This window comes from Sparus aurata, chromosome 4 (genome assembly GCF_900880675.1).
Source record: "Sparus aurata chromosome 4, fSpaAur1.1, whole genome shotgun sequence".
Lineage (NCBI taxonomy): Eukaryota > Metazoa > Chordata > Actinopteri > Spariformes > Sparidae > Sparus > Sparus aurata.
In genome coordinates, this window is record NC_044190.1 from 35,193,516 (window position 1) to 35,214,810 (window position 21,295).

The 21,295-nt window shown below is 40.2% G+C and overlaps 2 protein-coding genes across 12 annotated transcripts in view; both read left to right on the plus strand.

Moving 5' to 3' along the window:
• Positions 1-8,189: 8,189 nt before the first annotated feature.
• Positions 8,190-15,300, plus strand: aktip (akt interacting protein). Of its 4 annotated transcripts, none has more exons than XM_030415279.1 (10): positions 8,190-8,404; positions 9,142-9,270; positions 10,536-10,747; positions 11,030-11,094; positions 11,299-11,399; positions 11,605-11,693; positions 12,492-12,590; positions 13,236-13,343; positions 13,495-13,555; positions 13,749-15,300. In XM_030415279.1, exons 2-10 carry the CDS (start codon positions 9,223-9,225, stop codon positions 13,854-13,856), a joined length of 891 nt encoding a protein of 296 aa, XP_030271139.1. In that variant the 5' UTR covers positions 8,190-8,404; positions 9,142-9,222; the 3' UTR covers positions 13,857-15,300. The 4 variants fall into 4 exon arrangements, with proteins under 4 accessions (XP_030271139.1, XP_030271143.1, XP_030271140.1 ...); XM_030415283.1 differs by having other exon boundaries at positions 10,539-10,747; XM_030415280.1 differs by having other exon boundaries at positions 8,233-8,404; positions 9,145-9,270.
• A 1,108-nt stretch (positions 15,301-16,408) lies between these two features.
• Positions 16,409-21,295, plus strand: part of chd9 (chromodomain helicase DNA binding protein 9) — a 75,502-nt gene continuing 70,615 nt past the window's right edge. For 7 of the 8 annotated variants that reach the window (XM_030413815.1, XM_030413819.1, XM_030413817.1 and 4 more), the window contains exon 1: positions 16,409-16,711. The gene's annotated coding sequence lies outside the window, so the exon portion shown is untranslated. Of the gene's footprint in view, positions 16,712-17,371; positions 17,606-21,295 lie in introns of those variants that run through there. The other variant, XM_030413816.1, reaches the window with a different exon arrangement.

A 21,295-nucleotide genomic window follows, 5' to 3' on the forward strand; every position in this document is an offset into this window, starting at 1 on the left:
ATCACAACACAATATTATATCAATTATTTGGATAATTTGATAATTGTGGATATTCAGTCCAATAACATTTTGATTCAATTAAAGGGCCTGTGATTGATATTAGATATCACTGCCTATTTAACAGTCATTTACAGAAGAAGCTGCATCCTCCTTTTCTGCTTTCGGCCTTTATGAAAAAACAACAACACACAAATCAATAATAAATAATTATAATCAGCCGACTACAACATTTAACATAGGCATAATTATGTATAAGACATGACTCAATGATAACTGTCGAAGAGAGTCAAGCATTTTCCGTCGCTCTCGCATCCTGCCTTGAGAAACAACTGGAGGACTTGACATTCAACACCTATTTTTTCCAACCTTGGATTGGCCGATTCTGTTTTTTTGCACCATCTTGTATTATTCATCGCAATTTATTTTTTAAACTCTAGGAGATGTAAGACACTGACAAGTTACAAGGTAAGTGTAATGTCAGTTCTCTACACAAGGGTTTAAATAAAACAACTGAAGAGTTTGACGTCAACCTGAGTTATTTGTATTGTGTTGATATTCAATGACAGCCATTCACTGCTCAGAGATCTTCAAGCTGAGTGTTAGCGGGCTGCTCAACAAGAAGGCAGAGGACGGAGGAGGATTGTTTGAGGAGATGAAGGGCATTTACTACGTCAACACGTTCATCAGTTTGGATTGCACAGTGTTTTTGTTCTCTTATCTTCACATTTTCAGTCTAAATTTGATAAAAATGTAAGTTTAAGGTTGCCTACTCAGACATACGGAAGAGGATTAGGGCCACATGTGAATTTTTTTTTTAGTTCTGACTTTAAAGTCAGAATTCTGAGAAAAAAGTCAGAATTCTGACTTTAATCTCAGAATTCTGACTTTAATCTCAGAATTCTGACTTTATTCTCAGAATTCTGAGAAAAAAGTCAGAATTCTGACTTTTTTCTCAGAATTCTGACTTTAATCTCAGAATTCTGACTTTTTTGTCATAATTCTGACTTTAAAGTCAGAACTAAAAAAAAAAATTCACATGTGGCCCTAATCCTCTTCCGTACAGACACATTCTGAAACATTAAACTTTTTATTATTAGGACCCGAGCACCATCAGTGCGAGGACCCCATTGTTTCTGTAAGTTAAAAATGTTCGTCTGGCTTTTCTGAAAGTCAGGTTTCCAAATCCTCATTTTATTTGTTGACAAGTTTTTACAAAGAGAATTGGAGTTCTTTTTTATCCATGTATAAAATCATAAAATAGTATAACGTTTAGTTTAAGTCAGACTTGACTGAGAAAAAGAAAATCATTGAGATGACAACCTTTAAAAGATCTAAAATGCAGTATTCTATACATTTAGATAAAGCTGGTGGAAAAACACAACAGGAAAATCTTCATGTTAATTACTTTAAATTGAGACAATTTTTGTATATCCAAATTATTTAATGTTATGTTTAAATATGTAAATGAGACATGGTTCCATTAAACAATTCTTTATTTTCAAAACACACACACGCACACACACACACACACACTACTAATAAAAGGCCAGGAAACACAATATAGACAATTGGGGAGGGTGGCAAAGGAAATGGCCTATGTTGAGGCTTACCATTGGAGAGGTGAGCCACCTTAGGCTCTTAGCTTCTAGGACGGAAAGGGAACAAGACAATTAGGGAGACAAAAAACAATATTGCACTGAATTGTTGCTGCCAAACTATATGTTGGTTGGTAACTGTAAGAGAAAACCGGCCCTCCTACCTGTGGAAAATGACAACTCTTAAAAAGTTGAATCAACAGTAAAACCAAGATATAGTTAACAAAACAAACACAAAACAAGATTAATGGTGAGGCCGAGCAGCCAGGTATAATAATACATTTAATTTATATATCGCCTTTCAGGGTACCCAAGGACATTTAACAAAGTGGAACAAACAAAACAAAGAATAAATGGAGTGCCTGTCAGTCAGCATGAGGGAGCAGCACCGTCTGTATAAACAAACTTGCATCTAGAGGCTCCATGCACACAGCAGGGGCGTCGCAGGAGACCAAGAGATCCAATCCCAGCGATGGAGCCTGGGGTGAAGTGATAGCAGAGGTTCAGGAACATCCTGGCGGTGAATAACCCTTAGGTTGTGGTGAAGGGATGACCAACAGAGCAATGATGGACACATCTGAGTATTGAGTACGTCGGTTTGAAGACAGCTGATCAGTGGAGAAAGGTGAGTCCATGGAGCCAATTGTTCAGGTGTTCAGCCTTTAAAGTTAGTAGCACGGCCCGAGAGCTTGTAGGGACAACTTGGCTTTCTTTTTCCAACAGAAAAAGCAGTTTTGCTACGGATTGAGAAGAGAAAATATTCACGCCAGCCTCCTCTCGCATCCGGGTTGCCAGTATGGCAGGTACAGTTAAATGAGAAATTAACATAACGAAATAAGATAAAGAAAATAACCAGAATAAACAACAGAAACAATTATTATTGAGTTAGAGGCAGGGAGCCAGTTTGAAATTTTTGAAACCGAAAAAACATTTACCTAGTTTAAACACGCACCGGAAATGACGAATGCTTTCGGCGACAAAAGGGAGATACGAGAGGGCCCCTACCTGAAGGTTTGTTTTCAGTTCTTGTACATCTCCACTCGAACCCACACGTGTGCATTCAGAGAGTGCTTCAAAAGCTTTATGAGGCTTTTGGAGTCGTCGTCTTGCAAACTGATAGCTACAAACAGCTTGAGCGGTCGTTAGTTTGTCTGCGTCCTTCTGAGTGTATTGAAGGTTTGTTTTCAGTTCAGGTACATCTCCACTCGAGCACACAAATGTACGTTAAGGAGTGCTTGATAAGCTTTATGAAGCCTTTGAAGTTGTTTTGCTGGAGAAACATCGTCGCATAAAGCTTTTCAGGCTGGTTTAGAAGCAGTTGTTGTGGTCATTTTCATGATAGAAATGCATTGAACTGATAGCTATGAGTGATTGTGCATTCAGTCTTGTGGTCATATTCATGGTCGAAGTGCAGTGAACCACCAGAGTGATGTTAATTTGTAGTGGCTCAGGCCTGTGTTAACTGACCAACTCTCTCTGAGTCCTGCTAGAAGCCCAGAAAGGTCGTTATTTGAGAACCTGAGAATGAGACTCAAATATCAGCTATCTTTCCACAGAGTTGCTGTTTGATCTGCAAACATTTAATATTAATGATGTGAATCTACAAAGTAACTGGTAACTAAAGCTGTTAAATAAAGTGCAGTGAAAGTCTAAATCATAAATCAGTTTAAAGTTGCAGAAACTAGAATTACGCAAGGACAGTAAGTAGCTCAAAATTATACTGGGTGTCTTAACGATAATACGTCATGTTTCATGTTAACATCAGTTCATATTTTGTATTAATTATGTGAATCTGCAAAGTAACTGTTAACTAAATAATGTTGTACAATGTGAGCTGTTAAATAATGTGCAGTAAAAATATTAATTGTAAATCAGATTAAAGTTGTGAAAATAGAAATAAACTACTTAAATGAACGTACAGAGTAACTTTACACCAGTGTAAATGTTCAAATTTACTTCCAATTAAATTAAAACTCCATTTAAACAAATTATATTAAATGATTTCAGGTTAAATACAACTGAGGTAGGGACTCAAACCTCCACAAGGAGACCTACAACCAACAAAAATAGACCCAGGACCTCCACAAAGAGACAAACAACTACCACAAAAACAACACCTCAACAAACACACATAAAACGTCAACAGACACACAACCTCTACAAACAATAAAAACATGCACAAACAAACACAAAACCTCCACAAACTGACACAAAACCTATACAAACAGACACAAAACCTATACAAACAAATACAAAACCCCCACAGACACACAAAACATGCACAAACAAACAAACACAAAACCTCCACAAACTGACACACAACCTCTACAAACAAACACAAAACTGCCACAGACACACAAAACCTCCACAAATGAACACAAAGCCTCCACAAAGAGACTCAAAACCTCAACTAATACACACAAAATCTCCAAAATGACACACAAATCTCCACAAAGATGCTCAAAACTTCCACAATTACACACAAAATATCATCAAATACACACAAAACCTCCACAATTGCACAGAAAATCTCCATAATGACAAACAAAATCTCCACAGAGACTCAAAACCGATAAACACAAATAAAACCTCCACTAATAAAAACTCTACAAAGATGCTCAAAACATCCACAATTACACACAAAAATCATCAAATACACACAAAACCTCCACAATGACACACCAAACCTCCACGATTACAAATAAAACCTCCACTAATCAAAACTCCACAAAGACGCTCAAAACTTCCACAATTAAACACAAAATATCATCTAATACACACTAAATGTCCACAAAGAGACTCAAAACTTCCACAAATACATACAAAATATCATCAAATACACACCAAACCTCTACAATGTGACACAAAACCTCCACAATTGCACACCAAACCTCCACAATTGCACACCACAAATAAAAATAAAACCTCTGCTAATCAAAACTCCACAATTGCACACAAAATCTCATCAAATACACACAAAATCTCCAGAAAGAGACTCAAAACCTCCACTAATAAAAACTTCACAAAGATGCACAAAACTTCCACAATTACACACAAAATAACATCAAATAATCACAAAGCCTCCACACAGATGCTCAAGACTTCCACAATTATATACGAAATATCATCAAATGCACACAAAACCTCTACAATGTGACACAAAACCTCCACAATTACACACCAAACCTCCACAAATACACACCACAAATACAAATTAAACCTCCGCTAATCAAAACTCCACAATACACACAAAATCTCATCAAATACACACAAAATCTCCACAAAGAGACTCGAAACCTCCACTGATAAAAACTCCACAAAGATGCACAAAATGTCCACAGTTACACACCAAACCTCCACAATTACACACAAAATATCATCAAATACACACAAAACCTCTACAATTGCACAGAAAATCTCCATAATGACACACAAAATCTTCACAAAAGTTCCACAATTACACACAAAACCTTCACAAATACACAAAATCTCCATAATGAGACATGAAACTACCACTGCTCCTCTTTCTCATCCTGCAGGTGATGGACGGGTTGACAGGATGAATCACCAAGAAGAACAAGACGAGCCAAACAACGGAGACGAGCCGCCACAGGAGCCTGAAGTGTCACCTGTACTTTACACATCTGGCTGATATATCTGCAGTGTACTGACGGTCACTGTTCGTTTCTCCAGAGGAAGACTGACAAAGAAGTCAGCTCTTACCGAGGACTCACAGAAAGCGAGAAATTGAAACATAATTGTACGGTTGGTGCACTTCCCAGGACAGGAAGTCTCTGCAGCTGGTGATCCGTCCATCTACAAGAAGATTTTCAGGCGGAAACAACACCACCAACCCTCAGAAGCGCTCATGTTGATTTTGAGTCTAAATGTCCTGAAGGAAAGCTGACAGTATCAGTTTTTCTAACTCGCTGTCGTTCCTTCATCAGTCCCAATCTAAATCAATGCATTCAGCAACTCCTGTCACTCAGAATGTAACATTTTGCCAATTAGAGTTTTGGTGTTTTTGATACGAGCAGGAGTTTGGGAGGAATTTTTTTGGAAAATTAAGAAAACTCACAAACATTTTTTTTTATTAATCGAGCCAGAAGATCCTTTAAAATATTAATGTTCTCCATCTTTGTTTTGTAGTAATTGAGTTCTACTAAGTACAACAAAGGGTCAGTCTGATATCTATGGCTGCCAACTCATTGAGTCTAATGGAGGACCACAGCTGTTACAGAAATAGTAATAATGCATTTAACTAATACATTATTTTTGCATTACAATGAAAATAGGCATTAACAAATTACTGAACAAATTAGTTTATTCATTTTAGAATAAAAATAGGCATTTATAAATTAGTTTACAAATTAATTCTAATTTAAATAATTAGACTAAGTTACAAAATATTCATTATTTTATATTTGAATTGGCAATAAAAAGAGGAATTATAAATAGAATTGACAATTTATGGAATTTAAAAATCTATTCGAAGAAATCTTTTTGAACTGCATTTTTCAAATAGATTTTTAAATTTCATTATCTATTTATCAATTCATTAATGTATTTTAAAATGGTGTAGTTACATGTGTTTTTTTTTTATATCTTTTTTAATTTGAATTATTTATTGATGGATTAATATTTTATTTGTAAATTCTATTTATAATTCCTCTATTTAATGCCCATTAAAATACAAAATAATTAATACTTAGTCTAATACTTACTTCTTAATACTTAATACTTAGTCTATTTATTTAAAAAGTAATAAATTCATTTTCAAACTAATTTATGATATGATGGTCATGATACATATGCATACCGAATGTTGTGCATGTACGTGCATGAAGGAGGCGGGGCTTCATCTTCCAGGGGGCGCTGTGAAACCATCTTGTCACTGAAAAGGCCCAGACTCTAGCAGATACCAGTGTAGGTGACTCCTGATGAATGTGCAAACTTTGGCGTGTGTAGGAGTTTGTCTGTACATACAAAATGGGAAAAGCCATTTGGGGGCGCTACTGAGCTGTTGTGCTGCACCTGAGGTCAGCTGTTGTTTCAAATGAAAGTACTCATGAGTTTAAACCTACGTGGCACATTTGTAGAGTCTGTGAAACATCCTGAAGTCAGTTAAACAGTGTCAGCAAAATGAAAATTCAAGATGGCCGACTTCCTGTTGGGACAAAAACAAATCCTTAAAATTAATTCCTGGCGATATCGCCGAGACCTATGAGTCCTGCAAGTTTCCTGAAGATCAGAGAAAGTTTTTGGTCACATGACCAGGCATTAGAGGGCGCTATCACACCCAGTCATGCTAAATCATAGCATTTTTCATTAGATTTGATGTGTGTGCAGAGTTTGGTAAGTTTTGGAGACTGTTTAGGCAGCCAAACATGAACTTCTTTCGGGAGATTTACATTTTAAATTTACAGAAACAATAGGGTTCTCGCACTTATAGTTCTCTGGCCCTAATAATATTATGGGTTGTCTTTGTCACCCTTTTGTAGAATGCTATCTGGCCCTGGGTGTCACGCAAATCTGTCCTGGCATATGAACAGCTCTGCAGGGTGACTAAACCCTATCTAGTTCCAATCTTGTCTTGCATAATAACAACAACTACATTTATCTTGAAATTTGAACGTAATTTGGTATTTTTATAGCACAATAAGATGTAACTTAATGTAATGAAGTGAAATTCTAAGTTGCTGGAAAAGCTTAAACGCACCTTGAGTATGCTTGAAAATTAAAAGTGAGGTTAATTTAATGAAAATCACTCTCACTTTAATGAATATTGCTCTCCGATCACGTGCCTCTCAAATGAAATGTCACATATCAGCTTATAAAACATGAGCCTACAGTGGCGCTCAGACTAACCTACACCAAATGTTACATTTGTGTTTTGTGTAAGCAAAATATTTTATATCTCAGCTTCATGGGACAACACGTCATCATTTTACTGTAACATATTGCACAACAACATCTGTATTCAATTTGGTACTTCCAAATAAAACTATGCAGATCGAATCATACAAAAGGTTTTGTGGAACCTGGTTTGCACACATGTATATTATTAACAGTGAGGAGTGACTGTAGTCCTTCGGCACATGTCTTGAAGGGCTGCTTTGAGTTCTTCAAGCCACCAGATGTCGCTGTTTGCCAATCTGAAGCCATTAAGCTTATAAAATATTTTGGGGGGTGGGCACAAATAGAAGTAAACAATCAAAGCTTCAACATCTGAGACAGTTTTTCAGATTGCACGCAGCTTCCTCTGCAGCCACAAAATAATTTTCACTTAAATGTGCAGAATTGGTGGAGTTACCCTTTAATGGACTGGGCCATTATTCATGTTATTAGCGCCACCTGTGCTCTGTCAAGGCAAAATGTCTGCCATGAAAAATGTCTTCTTCTGGTAGAATTAACCTTTTAGGCTGTGATTATCATAAAAAACTGTCAAAAACATCAACAGAGCAGCTGTACTTGCGTTTGATTGACAGCAAGCCATGTTTACATCAGCTACTTTTTCTCACTGAAGTGCTCTTTCCTTTGTCACGTGACGGAGCCGCCAGCAAATCAACTGCGAGAAGGTTCATCCCTTGGACCAATGAGAACCCGCGTTCGTACAACGAAACGCCCCTCAATTAGGGTTAGATTGAACTCCGGTTTCTGTCAAATTATTTAGCTAGCCAGCGATAGCCTGTTAGCCGAGATGACTCCAAAAGGAACGGCGAACAGCTGAGCAGCTTGTGCGAAAATTTAACCCGGAGACACGCTAACATCTCTGTTAAAGTGAATTTTACCGCTCTCTATCAAATACGGTGAGTTAAATCACAGCGCTTATCTACACTAACGGCTAACGTTTGAGAAACAGTCAAGTTCTAAGCAACGAAAAAAGGTAGCATTGTAAGCTAATGCTATAGCAAGGCAATATTAAGTGTGTCCAGGAAAGCAGGTGAGACAATGACAGCTTACAGACAATAACATTAATACTCTTAGGCATCGGAAGAGTGTTTAGTCAGATTTCCAACTGTAAGCTAAGGTGCAATCACTGTCTACCTTATGTGGGTGCATTTCGTTTGCTAACGCAACGTTAGCACTGTATCCTCAGGTTGCAGCGAATGACACTTTAACTCCACTTGCCACGATATTAATAGTAAAGTTAAGTAGCTGAGTTGTTCAGTTAACGTTACTACCATTAGTTGTTGGACAAAGACTTATTCGAGGTCTACAATACTACTAGCAGTTAAAGCTAGCACACACCCTTTAACAGCCGAGTTAGCACGAAGCTAACGTTGAGCTAACTTAACCCAAACAATCCCTAATTTGAAATCAGCCCGGAGTTACGGCTTTCTCTTTTGTATCTTACTTTTTCTGCGCGATATTTAAAGACAACTGTCAAGGTGCGACGATATACAACTGTAGTGTTAGCCAGACAATATTAGATCAGCGTTACACGCTAGATTCTGTGTAGGTTTTCAAGTTGTTTGTGTGCGTGTTGGAGCTGAACTGCAGCACCAGTCTGTTTTTGTTTCATGTGTTTTTCTTTCCATCGCAGCAGCGGATGGCCCCGACAGCACTTGTCGTGGGACCTACATAAAAAAATAGAGGGACACCAATCCGAACCTCTGGATGAGTAATGAACCTTAACCCCTTCTGGAGCATGTCTGCCAATACAAGTCGTAAGGTAAACCCATTGATAATGTGCTCATAACACAATTGGCACCCCCCTTTTAATTTCTGTGGAGAAGGATGTAACACCAAACTTGATGGTAAAGAGGCAACAACATTGAGTGTTAGCTTGTAAATCGCATTGTGCAAATATGTGAAATCTGCTGGCCATGGTAGTCCTGGTATGTACTTTAGAGAGCTGGACATTAGACCCATTCAACAACTTTACAGCCCAGTTATGGTGCCAAACAGGCTAATGAGAGCCAACACATTCAACTTATTTTATTTATGAAACCATGATGGTTGACGATCATATTGTACTTGTCCATCAAAATCAAACCCACATTGTCTTCAACAGATAACCATACACATTGACCGTATGTTGGCTTGAATGTAAAGGTTGTACACAACAATCTTTGAGAAACCTTGCTACCTTTTTTTTTTTTTTCACTTGCTTCTTGCTTCTGATTTTGTGCCGCTAGCCGGTATAAGTTTGGTCTAAAGTCCTACACCTGTTCCCACTTGTATTCAGTTTTCTAGGAATCTCGTTAGACTGGAATTGTTAATACTCCAGTACTCCAGGGTGTGGTCTCCTGCTTGTTTTTGGATAGAGAATTCCCATAGGAAATTGGCCACTGTTCAAATTTTGATGACTAGAATCTCAGTGTGGATACTGTTAAGTGTTACTTGTGTTGGTGGTTTAGGACGTTGAATATTCACCAACAAAGGGGAGGGGGAAGTACATTTCAGCATGCTGATGCAATTTTTGTGAGGCAGGGAGGGGATAAGCAATGTACCTTGAGCATGGGTGTGATTGTTTTCCTGCCTAGTCGGAGAAACATTCAACAGTCGAGTCTGAGTTCAAAGAATGGGAATGCTAGATCTTTAATGCACTATTCGCTGTCAGCATTCCTAGCATTCTTGAACTCGTCATCGGCAGCATTCGTGTGGCTTCCTGATGCGTTCCTACTGTATCTACACTTATCATTCTGATAAGCAACAGTATAGCTGTACTTTAAGGCACTTGCTCTTGTCTAGACACTGCTTCCTGATAAACTGCAAACCAGATGGGCAGTGTAACTTGAGAGATTGGTCAAAGCACATGGTCACTACCCTGGGCCACTGGTCTACTCTTGACTGTGCAAAATGGCCCATAAAGAGTAGCCTTCTCTTATCTAGCGCTCTCAACACTTTACCCCAGCCTGTTCTTTCACATAGCTAATTTTATTGTTTTTACAGCTGATGTGTGTTGAGATCCCTGTTATTTCTCACACTTAACAGCAGAGATCTGACAACGAAGAACAGAGCGGGCATGGGGAGCAGAGAGCCAGCCCAGCTCGTCTGCCTTTTGGCAAAAAGCAGCTTCCACCCATTCCGAAGAATGCAGCCCCCATTACCAAGCCTGTGACAACGGGCACGCCAGCCCAGTCAGCCAATGGCACACATGCCTCTTATGGCCCCTTTTATTTGGAGTACTCTCTGCTGGCTGAGTTGTAAGTATTACTCCAGTATCAGAATAAGAAGTTTAGTTTTGAATCCCCTGGCACTTGTCACATTGTCTTCTTTCATGTTTAAACTTAAGAATACTTATAAAATGTCTGTAGCACCTGCTTTTGTATAAGCATATATATATATATATATAATCTTTATTTGTTTAGTTAAGTTTGAATTATTCCTTTAATTTGGTACCTTTTTTTTTAAAGAAGAAAATTTCATGCATTTTTTTTTTTCTCCATTTTCAATCGATCTTCTTCTTCTCACCATGTGACCGGCAGCACACTAGTGATTAAGCAGAAACTCCCTGGAATTTATGTCCAGCCATCCTACAAGTCTGCACTAAGTAAGGACCCTCTTTTTGAAGATGCATGTTTCATCTATACAATAATAAAATGTGGCTAATCATTGATTGCTTTTTGAATCCTCAACATCTACTTGCAAAAAACGGATGCAAAAACAAGATTAAGTGTAATGTTTTGGCTGTAATTTTAAAGGTTGCAGTCTCTGAAATGTTACTGATAACTGTCATATGTCTCCCTCTATTTAGTGTGGTTTGGAGTCATATTCATCAGACATGGCTTGTACCAAGATGGAGTCTTCAAATTCACTGTGTATATTCCAGATAACTATCCAGATGGAGAGTGTCCAGTAAGTACAGTGTAATCGAAAGTTATATTTTTCCCCTTTTCGACTGTTCACATAAAAACAAAAAGCTTGGAGTGTGCTTTAAATCTTAAGTCTTTATGCTTATCATCAAGTTGTTAAGGTCATGGTCAGGCCTGTAAATGTTTAGGAAAAGGGTAATTAAAGAGTCACAAAACATCGATCCTCTCTATCTTGTGCTTTGTTTCAGAAACTAGTGTTTGACATCCCAGTCTTCCATCCTCTTGTTGACCCCGTGTCTGGAGAGCTTGATGTCAGAAGAGCTTTTACCAAATGGAGGTATGAAGTTGGCTTGAAAGTTTATGCAATGTGTTGTCCTGTTCACCTTTTTTCAAGAGTGAATATTTAAGTAAAAATTAAAATCTGGTCTGCAAAGTCTTTTGGACCAAACGGCATGAGTCTGACATGACAGTCAAACACTTTAAGACCAAAATTGTAAAAACACATTAAAGGAGCACTTTGTAGTAGTTTTGGAGAAGAAACTCAAACTCTGAATTTTAGTATTTTACAATATTAATGAGTAAATAATACAAACTCAAATACCATTTATTTATTTTTCAATAACTTAATAAACAAGCTGTTCTCAAGGAAAATAAAGTCCCCAGATCACTGTTTGAAGCTAGAAAGTTGGCAGGGTCTGCCACATATAAACATGGTCAGAAGGTATGAAATTAAGGTCAGTTTGTTTATTGAGTTTATTCAGTCATGGACATTTAAGAAAGTTTGTTTATGTAGTTTGTGTAGGCATAACATAAAAAATCTTTCAATGATCTTTCTCTTCTGATAACAATTTCTTCCCAAAACTACAAAGTGCACTTTTAAATATGCTGTAGAAATCGGAGGGACAACATGTCCACCTAATTTAATTTCTAGCAAACGTCGTTACACAAAATAAAGTTATGCATGTAACTCAAATCCTGTGATGGAAGGTTGTTCACTTTTAGTGGTGGTCAAGGAAATAAAGAATATTCTTCTGGGTCTTCTTAGTTTCTCATCATGTAGTGATTTCATGTAGCCATATTCCAGACAAAAAGAATAAATGTTGTGTTTTTGTCCTTTTCGTTGTGTTTTTGATAGACGGAATCACAACCACATCTGGCAAGTCCTGATGTACGCACGCACAATTTTCTACAAGATCAATACCGTGGAACCACTCAATCCAGAGGCTGCTGTGCTGTGAGTGTCTGAGCCTCCTCTCAGTTGTTTTTACAAAAAAAATGCTTTCTCTGATGCTCTGTGCTGTTACCAACGAACAAGAATATTACCACATTTTCCTATTGTACATATATATTTGCATTCTTTTGCGTGTTTTTCTAGTATCAGAACACATGAATATTAAAAAGCCTTTAGTTTTTATCTTTGATTAATATTAACTGATCATAATGACTACACTATTGGTAGTTTAGTTGTATCGATTGTCTCGGAAAGCCAACATGCACCAACCATTATTTATGTAATTAATTATACATGTATTTTTCTCGCTATGACAAATGCTGCTGTGAAGGAGGCATATTGTTAATGGCATCAATGATGAAGTCTCAGGCAAAATGCATCACATCACAATTTATTAGAAAATGAAATGAAACAGAAATATGAAGAATCTTGTGCACAAAACTCTGGGTTAAATGCTGTACTTATAATCTTCTGGATCACAAACATTCATCCTAGCTGCCTGCTGCTTTGTATCGTGGAGCTCTAGTTTTCTTTTGGCAGTTCACATAGAGCAGCCATATGCTCGTCTTTTAACCACCTTCATCCCAAAAATATTTACATTTGTTTTAAGCTTGTTTTGTAAAGAAAACTGTTCTTTTTCCCCTTCAGATACGACAAAGATGTGCATTTGTTCAAAAGCAAAGTGGTGGATAGTGTCAAACTATGCAACAGTCATCTTTTTGACCAGCCCAAGATAGATGATCCATACGCAATAAGGTTGGTGAACTGTCCCCGCTTTTAACATTCTTGAACACTCACCACTGTGGGAAAAAAAACAAAAAAAAAAACACGCCCTGTATTTGTCACCCTGTGACAAAAGCTGATGTCGTGTCTCACACTCACATTGCCTCTGTTATCCATTTGATAGCTTTTCTCCATGGAACCCAGCTGTTCATGAGGAAGCAAAAGAGCGGATGTTCACATACAAAGTAGGTTTAAAAAAAAAACACACAAGTTTATCATCTTCGATTGTTTATTAGCAGGAGAGTGCAGACTATTGCACTTCTCCTGCCAGAATTAAAGCCCAAAGGTTTTGGGTAAGCCAGAATGATAGCTGTGTGCATTACGATTGGTCGAGCTGTTTCTGTTATGCAACTGCTAATTTGCCTTTTGTTGCCGTAGAGACGGCCTGAGGATCACCACAAGGGAACGCAGGTGTCAGGGTTGTCTTGGGTGAAACCTGGGTCGACGCAGCCCTTCAGCAAAGAAGACGGCTCTCCCCAAAGCTGAACCTGCAGTGTCGCCACAGCAGCCACTAGAGGGAGGCACACGCTTCAGATGCCACGCCGCTGGCTTACCTCAGCTGTTGACGTGAACTGGATCCTTGAAACATTTGGGAGAACTATATATTAAATCTCCATGTTATCGCTCAGCTTTAAAAGCTTCGTAGGCATCTCCTCAAACAGCTTTAGAATAAGGAAAAAGTGTGTATCATATGTAAATCGACGATGACAAATGGATGTCTCGGCAACATCATCTAGGCTGTGTTGCAATCAAAGAGCTTTCTCATTTAGATTTTTCGGATCCATGCACATGTTTGGGCTAGGTGATAGAACATACTGTCCCAAAGGGAGCTGAGAAGTATGAGCAAAGCATTTTGCGTTCATACGGTAAGTATAGTGGACTACATGATCTCTACCACTTGTTTTGAATTGGCTCAGGACTGTTCATTTGTCAGACTTGGAATGTTGTCCGTCACCGCTGTGTGAGCGACACATCCTAATCACTCCCCCCTCCCATCACCTAATTTGATTGACATGTTTTTATTTTTGTTCCGTTGGGAAATGATTTCTTCTTAATTCCACTGTGTAAACTATTGTCTTACATAGTTCCTAATATATAAATATATATATAAATATAAAGCAGAGCAGGCAAGTACGGTTTTAAATGAGACACTAAGTAAGTAAGCTCGTATTTTATGTTGTCTGATTTTAAATCATTTTGAATGTTTTACGTACCGTTTGGTTTATTAAAGGTTTGATGTGTAAATATTGGATGCCGTGCTAAGCTTTGACTTTGAGAGAGGTTTCCGCATCAGTGCTTGGATTTTCTGATTGTTTTTGGTTTTCTTAGCTTTCTTTACAAATGTTACTTAAGCTCCCTTTTACAACTCTTTTTTTTCTTTTTCCTTCATAAAGAAATGCAGGAATCCTGCATAGGTCTGAAGGAAACTCAGAAATTTATTTTGATAAGATTTAGATATGAAGTAGTTTCAGAGCAGCACAGAACGGAGTTAAATGCAAAAGAAACACATTGATGTTGTGCCGGACAAATGTAATGTTGTGACTTCTGTGATGTCTTCATCTGCGGAGGGCTCTGGATTAATTGAAAATAATATTGCCTAGCAGCTGTCAGTATGCAAATATCATCAAGGACGTGTGTCTGAAAACTCCAGAATGAAATTACTGTATTAGAATATCATACACGATGCTGAAGGAAAAACATGTTAGATCTATTTATAGCTGCTGTGAAAGGCTAGGGCGTAAGAAAATCTCGGTGTACTTGACACGCTGCCATTCGGGCTGTCGGCATCTTCAAACGTGCGAGTTCTAATGTGTTCTGTAAGGAACCCATTCCTGCTCCGGTTTGTGAAAGAACACTACTGCATAGATGACACAAAGATTTAAATTGCTTTTTTTTCTGTGAAATCAATAAAACGATTCCAAAAACTTGAGTCATGATTTGGAATGTTTTTTTTTTTGTTTTGTTTTTGTTTTCGTTTCAGTGAATCCTTTCTGAAGTCAAATTGATTTAAGTTGATTTTAATTTCGCTTCTAGTCTCACAGATGTTTTCTTTCCTGTGGTTGCTCTTCTCTATAATTGACTTGGGCCTTCTTTCACTATAGCTGGGGGGGGAAATGATAATTGTCAAGGTAAATAGTATTAAAAGTCTGCATGGGTGGAGTGTTTGCTCTCAACTGTACAGCCTACGAGCAGTTTGGGTTTTTACTGCACACGCCCATGTTCCACATTTTCCTATAGTGAAGACTACTGTACATACTCTGTCATACATTGACAATTGGTATTATTGTACAATCTGTAAGTCCTCTTGGCTTACATTTATTCGTAATTATTGTTTATTACTGGGAAACTTGGGACACTTTGCAGAATATCTGGGGTCCGTAGATGGACTTTTCAACAAGCATCAGAGGCCCAAGGTGTCTGAAGTAACTTGACAAAATGACCACAGAGAGAATTAAAATGATTACAGAGACACAAAAGGATTACTTAAGACAGGAAAGTGGCACAAAAAGACTTCAGAGCCTCCAAAGCACTACCAGGAGACATGAAACAGAAAGAGCACAACTTCAAAGGGATTCACACCTTCCACAAAGAAAAGCTACAGAAGTACAAAGGGTCACAAAACTATCACAAAGAGACAATGAAGAGATACCGAGGCCTCTTTTGATCTTGGTGACCCACAAAGAAGGGATGAAGGGGCCTTTATGTCTGCGCCCGGGGGGCCCCTTGTCTCCTAATCCGAATATACTGGGTTCACTGTGAAAAATTACAGTAGTTTTATCGTGCTCTTCTACCCAATGAGATCAGAAATGCCATAAATTGTGTAAAAATCGATATGAGCACGCTATCGACGACGGCCACCAGAGGTCGACGTGTACCCGCGCGTGGAGAGCCGCTCTCTCCGCGCTCCTGTCACGTTTGCATCGAGGAGCGACTCCGGTGCGTGTGCGAAAGTGAAACCTCTCCGGATTGGCTCTGGCTCGGACGCGGCCATCTTATGCACTCTGTCAACACCGGGACTTTAGACGCGAATCCGTCACTTAATCAGCCGCTCTCCGGTGCTGTGCGGGGGCGCCACCGCACCGAAGGCACGCGCACCGGGGGACCGGATTTTAATTTTCACACGCAGGGGTGAAATTGTGTGAAATTGTCGGCGGGCCAATCAGAGAGGAGGTCACTAATATGCAAATGCGGTGTTATCACAGGCACGTCAGCAGCAGCGGGTAGGAGCCGCTGCGCCGTGGTCGCCAGCAGGAGTACAACTAAACAACACAGTCCCAACTTCGCCGATAACACTCTCCTTACGTTGACGCACCGGAGTTGCGCTTTTGGGTTCGTTTCAGGTAAGAAATCACACCTTCTTTTGTTGATTTTTTCGTGTATTTCGGAGCGGTCGGGTGGTGTTTAATTCCGGCGAGGAGCTGTCAAATTGGTGACAGTCGGTCAGTGGGGCTCGCCTCAGCTGTCTGATGACACACCGCCTTGCTGAGTGTGTATCTTCCCGGCAGACAGAATACTGCTCACTTGCCAAAACTTGCTCCGCGCTGTTTTTTTTCCAGTAAGTTCGCGTAATTTAAAAAACAACAAATCCGTCGTACTTTTTCTGAGTTTGCCGGATTGAATGAATAATACGCGTGTCTCCAAAGTACCCCCCTCTCCTTCCGTTAGGTTTTTTTTCTTTTTTTTTTTCCTGGTCATGGTGGTCCTGAACTGACAGCGACAAGCCGGGCCGGGGCTCAGCTCGCGAGCGCACTTCTTTATTAATGTGAACGCGGTAGCTTGCGAACGGTGCCAAAACGCCGGCGGCTTTTATTGGGGAAAAGAAAAACGAAACTCGGTCGGAGATAACAAACAAGTTGCATTATCGCGGACACCATCGCTGTCGACCTCTCTCCATCCATCTCCGGCCTCCTCCTCCTCCCCCACCTCCCCCTCCTCCTCTTCTTCTTCGTCGCGTCACGACACCTCTTGAATCCTGTGGCTTCCAAAGTGGAGGCTCGGCTCGGCTCGGAGCACGTGTCCACCCCGTCTCGACACCCGCCGGGTTGACAATTTTAACGCCCGAATATCAGATGTCCCACGTGTGCTCGTTTGGTTTCCACTTGGCGAGCGGTTGTGCTTAAAAGTAGCGCAACACATTGCCGCCTCGCCGGCTTTTATCAGCCGCCGCCGCCGCGCTCACAGGCGCTGGAGCCATTGCTGCGGTGGAGATGAAGAGGATGCTGCCGACTTCAGAGGTGAGCCCGGCGTCTCTTTTGTTTGTCTTCAATCAAAGCCTTTGAACGCACCGCGCTCCTGTAACATCTAAAAAACACTTTTAAGGCTCACGCGCAAAACATTAAACGCGTCTTCGGCCACAACAGTCACTTGGACAAACTTTACGCGTTTCAGTCGTCACGCCGCCCGGCCGCAGCTCTGACGCTCCTCCAGCTACAAGTTGTTGTTGGGCCTGAACGGCGTTTCGACCGAGCCTCGCCAGAAGTGGCCATTTGCATGACATCAGTCCCGGGATTCAATGGCGACCTCGGGACCTCAGTTACGCACCAGCTTCTTGTTGACATTTAGGCATGAAGTTGCACGTGCCTGGACGGTGCTCACAGCGTCATGGTTATGAAGGAAACAGCTGGCAGGCGACGGAGGTTTCAGGGGGTGCAGGGGGGGCCAGTCTTTGTGCCTCAGGGCCAGATTAGAGGTGTTGTTTAAAGGCTAGCAGCGCCTTGGCTAGCAGGATCAGGAATATGCTGCACCGATCCATGGCACTGATCCATGGCACACTGGGAAGAAGATCGAATTTCTCACAAAGATGCTACATGATACACTTCAGTTGTCATATTTGCTGCTTTTTTGGGGGGCGGCTCAGGGGGTAGAGCGGGTCAGGTCTGGTTCAAATCCCTGACTCCCCTGGATGCATGTGGAAGTATCCTTGAGCAAGTTACTGAACCCACAAACTGCTCCTGATGAGCAGTTGGCACCTTGCATGGCAGCCTCTGCCATCAGAGTATGAATGGGTGAATGTGACACGTGTTGCGAAGCGCTTTGAGCGGTCTGTAGACTGAAAAAAAGCACTATAGAAATGGAAGGCCATTTCTCTCCAGTTAACTGTTATAACTGTAGCTTGAATGGACTCCTTACCTCGTCTCAGCTTTCAGCTTGTGTTCGACTGTGTCTCAGGGTTACTTTGAATTATACTGACAAAGGGATATCTGCTGGGAGTGATTTCAGCTCATACAAAATCAGCAGAATTTTCAACACACACATTTTTTTTTCTGTGTTTACTGCTAGCACCTCATATATTGTCTTCTGTTTGGCACGAACCCAATAGTGTCATCTGAAATGATTAGCGCCCATCTTGCCATAAGTATCACTGCCATAAGAAAGTGCTGGTATTTAGTATTTAGATACGAGGGCTGCACAGTTTGGTCAAAATGTGATATTTCGATTATTTTGACAGATATTGCGATTGCAATGTAATTCATGATTATTTTGGATGATTACATTTAACATCATGATTGTCAGTGTCATTTGAAAGACTAGTGAAAACATGATGTGGCATTTCTCCTGGTCTCTGCCAAACAAGCATGTTTTATTACATCTGGAGAATTAGAGCATCTCTGCAGAACAAAAAAAAATCATGAAAACACTGTTTTGTGACGCATTTTACATCGTAAAAAGATTATTTTGTGAGTAATTGTGCAGCTCTATTAGATACTTCAACTCAGTACGACTCGGGAAAAGTTGCAGTTTTCGTGTACTTAAATTATTTAGATGTGGTTTAGATGTGGCACGTTCCTTCTTGTGTGGTGCGTGACGGCTATGTTGCTGAGCTGCGGCTGATTCGCGCGTGCCCCTCCACAGGCAGCTTTTACATGGAGTGTGCCTTTTTGATAATTATCAATATAATACGATGATGCGATTTTCCTTTAACCCCGTCAAAAGAGCGAGTGAGAGGGGGAGACGGGAAAAAGAGTGCACAGGAAAAATAAACTGCCCTTGGCCTGTTCTCTCCACGGCTGTGACTGATTCTACAGATACAGACATTAACTCTGTGATAAAACTCTGGTGTGATGTCGATAAGACATTCTACACATTGTTTTAAGGTCCATTTTTTTTTTTTTTTTTGGCCAAGACTCCGAATCTCTAGACGACATGCCGCTGCAGCCTCGCTTCACACATGCATGAGCCGCGTTACTCATTTCTGCACGTCGTCTGTTCCAACCTGTTCGCGTGAATGCCGAAATGAAAAGCAAGACGTTCCACCATGCACAAGCGCATCTCATGCTGGCAGTACGTTCGGCCTCTTGTTTTGCTTGTTGAGTGCGAGACGAGGAAGCGTAAAACAATTAGCAACAAGGAATGTCACTTTTCAAGACAGTCACATGATTCCCCAATAAAAAGGATCATAAACGAAACCCTGGAGTGAGCTGGGAGCACAACCCAAACTGCCATCAGGAAAAGCTTATTGTTGGGACCTGTTGATGATGGTTGCTGGTGAGCTTTCCTACCTCTAACTGTTCAGTTTAGGATTAAGGTTTGGTTTAGGCTTCATATTTTTAATCATTTGAGCTACGTTCATAAAACCTGGTGCTGCAAATTTATATTAATTCATCTCAGGTGTGAAGGTATGAAGCACACCACTTGGTGTGTAGCCTGGCCGTGGTCCTTAACAGAATTTCTGATCAAGACATACAGTTCTGTCTGTGCAACACAAAAAATTAGAATGGCACTCAGTAAAGCACATACCTCTGCCAATGCCAAACACACACCTTAAATTAATCAAGCCTGCAATATCAAATTCAGTGCAACCACCTGTAACCGCGTAACCATATTTTAAGCTAACCAGATCTGCCATCCAAATTGAATTCGCTCAGATAGTCTGGCAACCTAAATACACTGAATTTTTATCAGCAAGATCCATGCACCCTGAGGAATAATCAAACATGTCACAAAAGTGAGAAAACTTTCCTGGATCCTCCCCTTTATCCGGATCTACGCCAAAGGTCATCGGGTGCCATTCTGGGCCGAGATCCATGCTCCGTCTGAGTGTTGTGGAAATCAGTTCAGTAGCTTTTGTGTAATCCTGCCAACCAACCAACAAAGAGACACAGGTGAAAACATCATCTCCTTGGCAGAGGTGATGAGTTATACTGTAAATGATTGTTAAACTATAGATGTTTATTTTAACCCAGACAAGCCTGTGTTTAAAAACTAAATGATTAATGCGACATTTGAACAACCACAGGAGTGACAAATTATGATTGGTGACTTCAAAAACAAGAATTATTTCATATGAAATCCAGACACCTACTAACAAACGACACAAGTCAGTCGCAGAACGGCTGGCATGAAAATAGGACGGAGCGGCGATGCAGTGATTAGCAGAAGGATCTGGGTCCTGACCTACTGAACGACAGGGGCCTCTCCATGCGCAGTTTAAATGTTCTCACTGGACCTGCGTGGGTGTTCTCAAGGTACTTGAGTTTCCTCTTACAGTCCAAACACAAACACATGCAGGTCAGGTTTATTGGTGACTCAAGAATTGCAAGTAGGCGTCAATGCAAGCATGAGTGGTTGGTAGGGACCTGTTCAGGGTTTACACATGCCTCTCACGCAGTGTGAACTGGGAAAGGCTCCAGCACCAAGACCAACAGTGAAACAGATAAGTACAGATAATATATGTGCGCTTTAGTTAAATATGGACCAAGCATGCAGCCTGGGCAGATAAATGTCTTAACTACATACCCTAAATGTTGAAATATTCCCAATTAGGACCTAATTTTTTGTGCAACAGCTCAGGCATAACCATGTTCACCATGTTCGCTCACAGACCGTACAAGAACATTAACGTTGCGCCTGATGTGTATTGCGGTTTAAAGATATCTAGTTACTTGTGTAGATATAAAAAAACACAGCCTTTTTGACCTCATTGT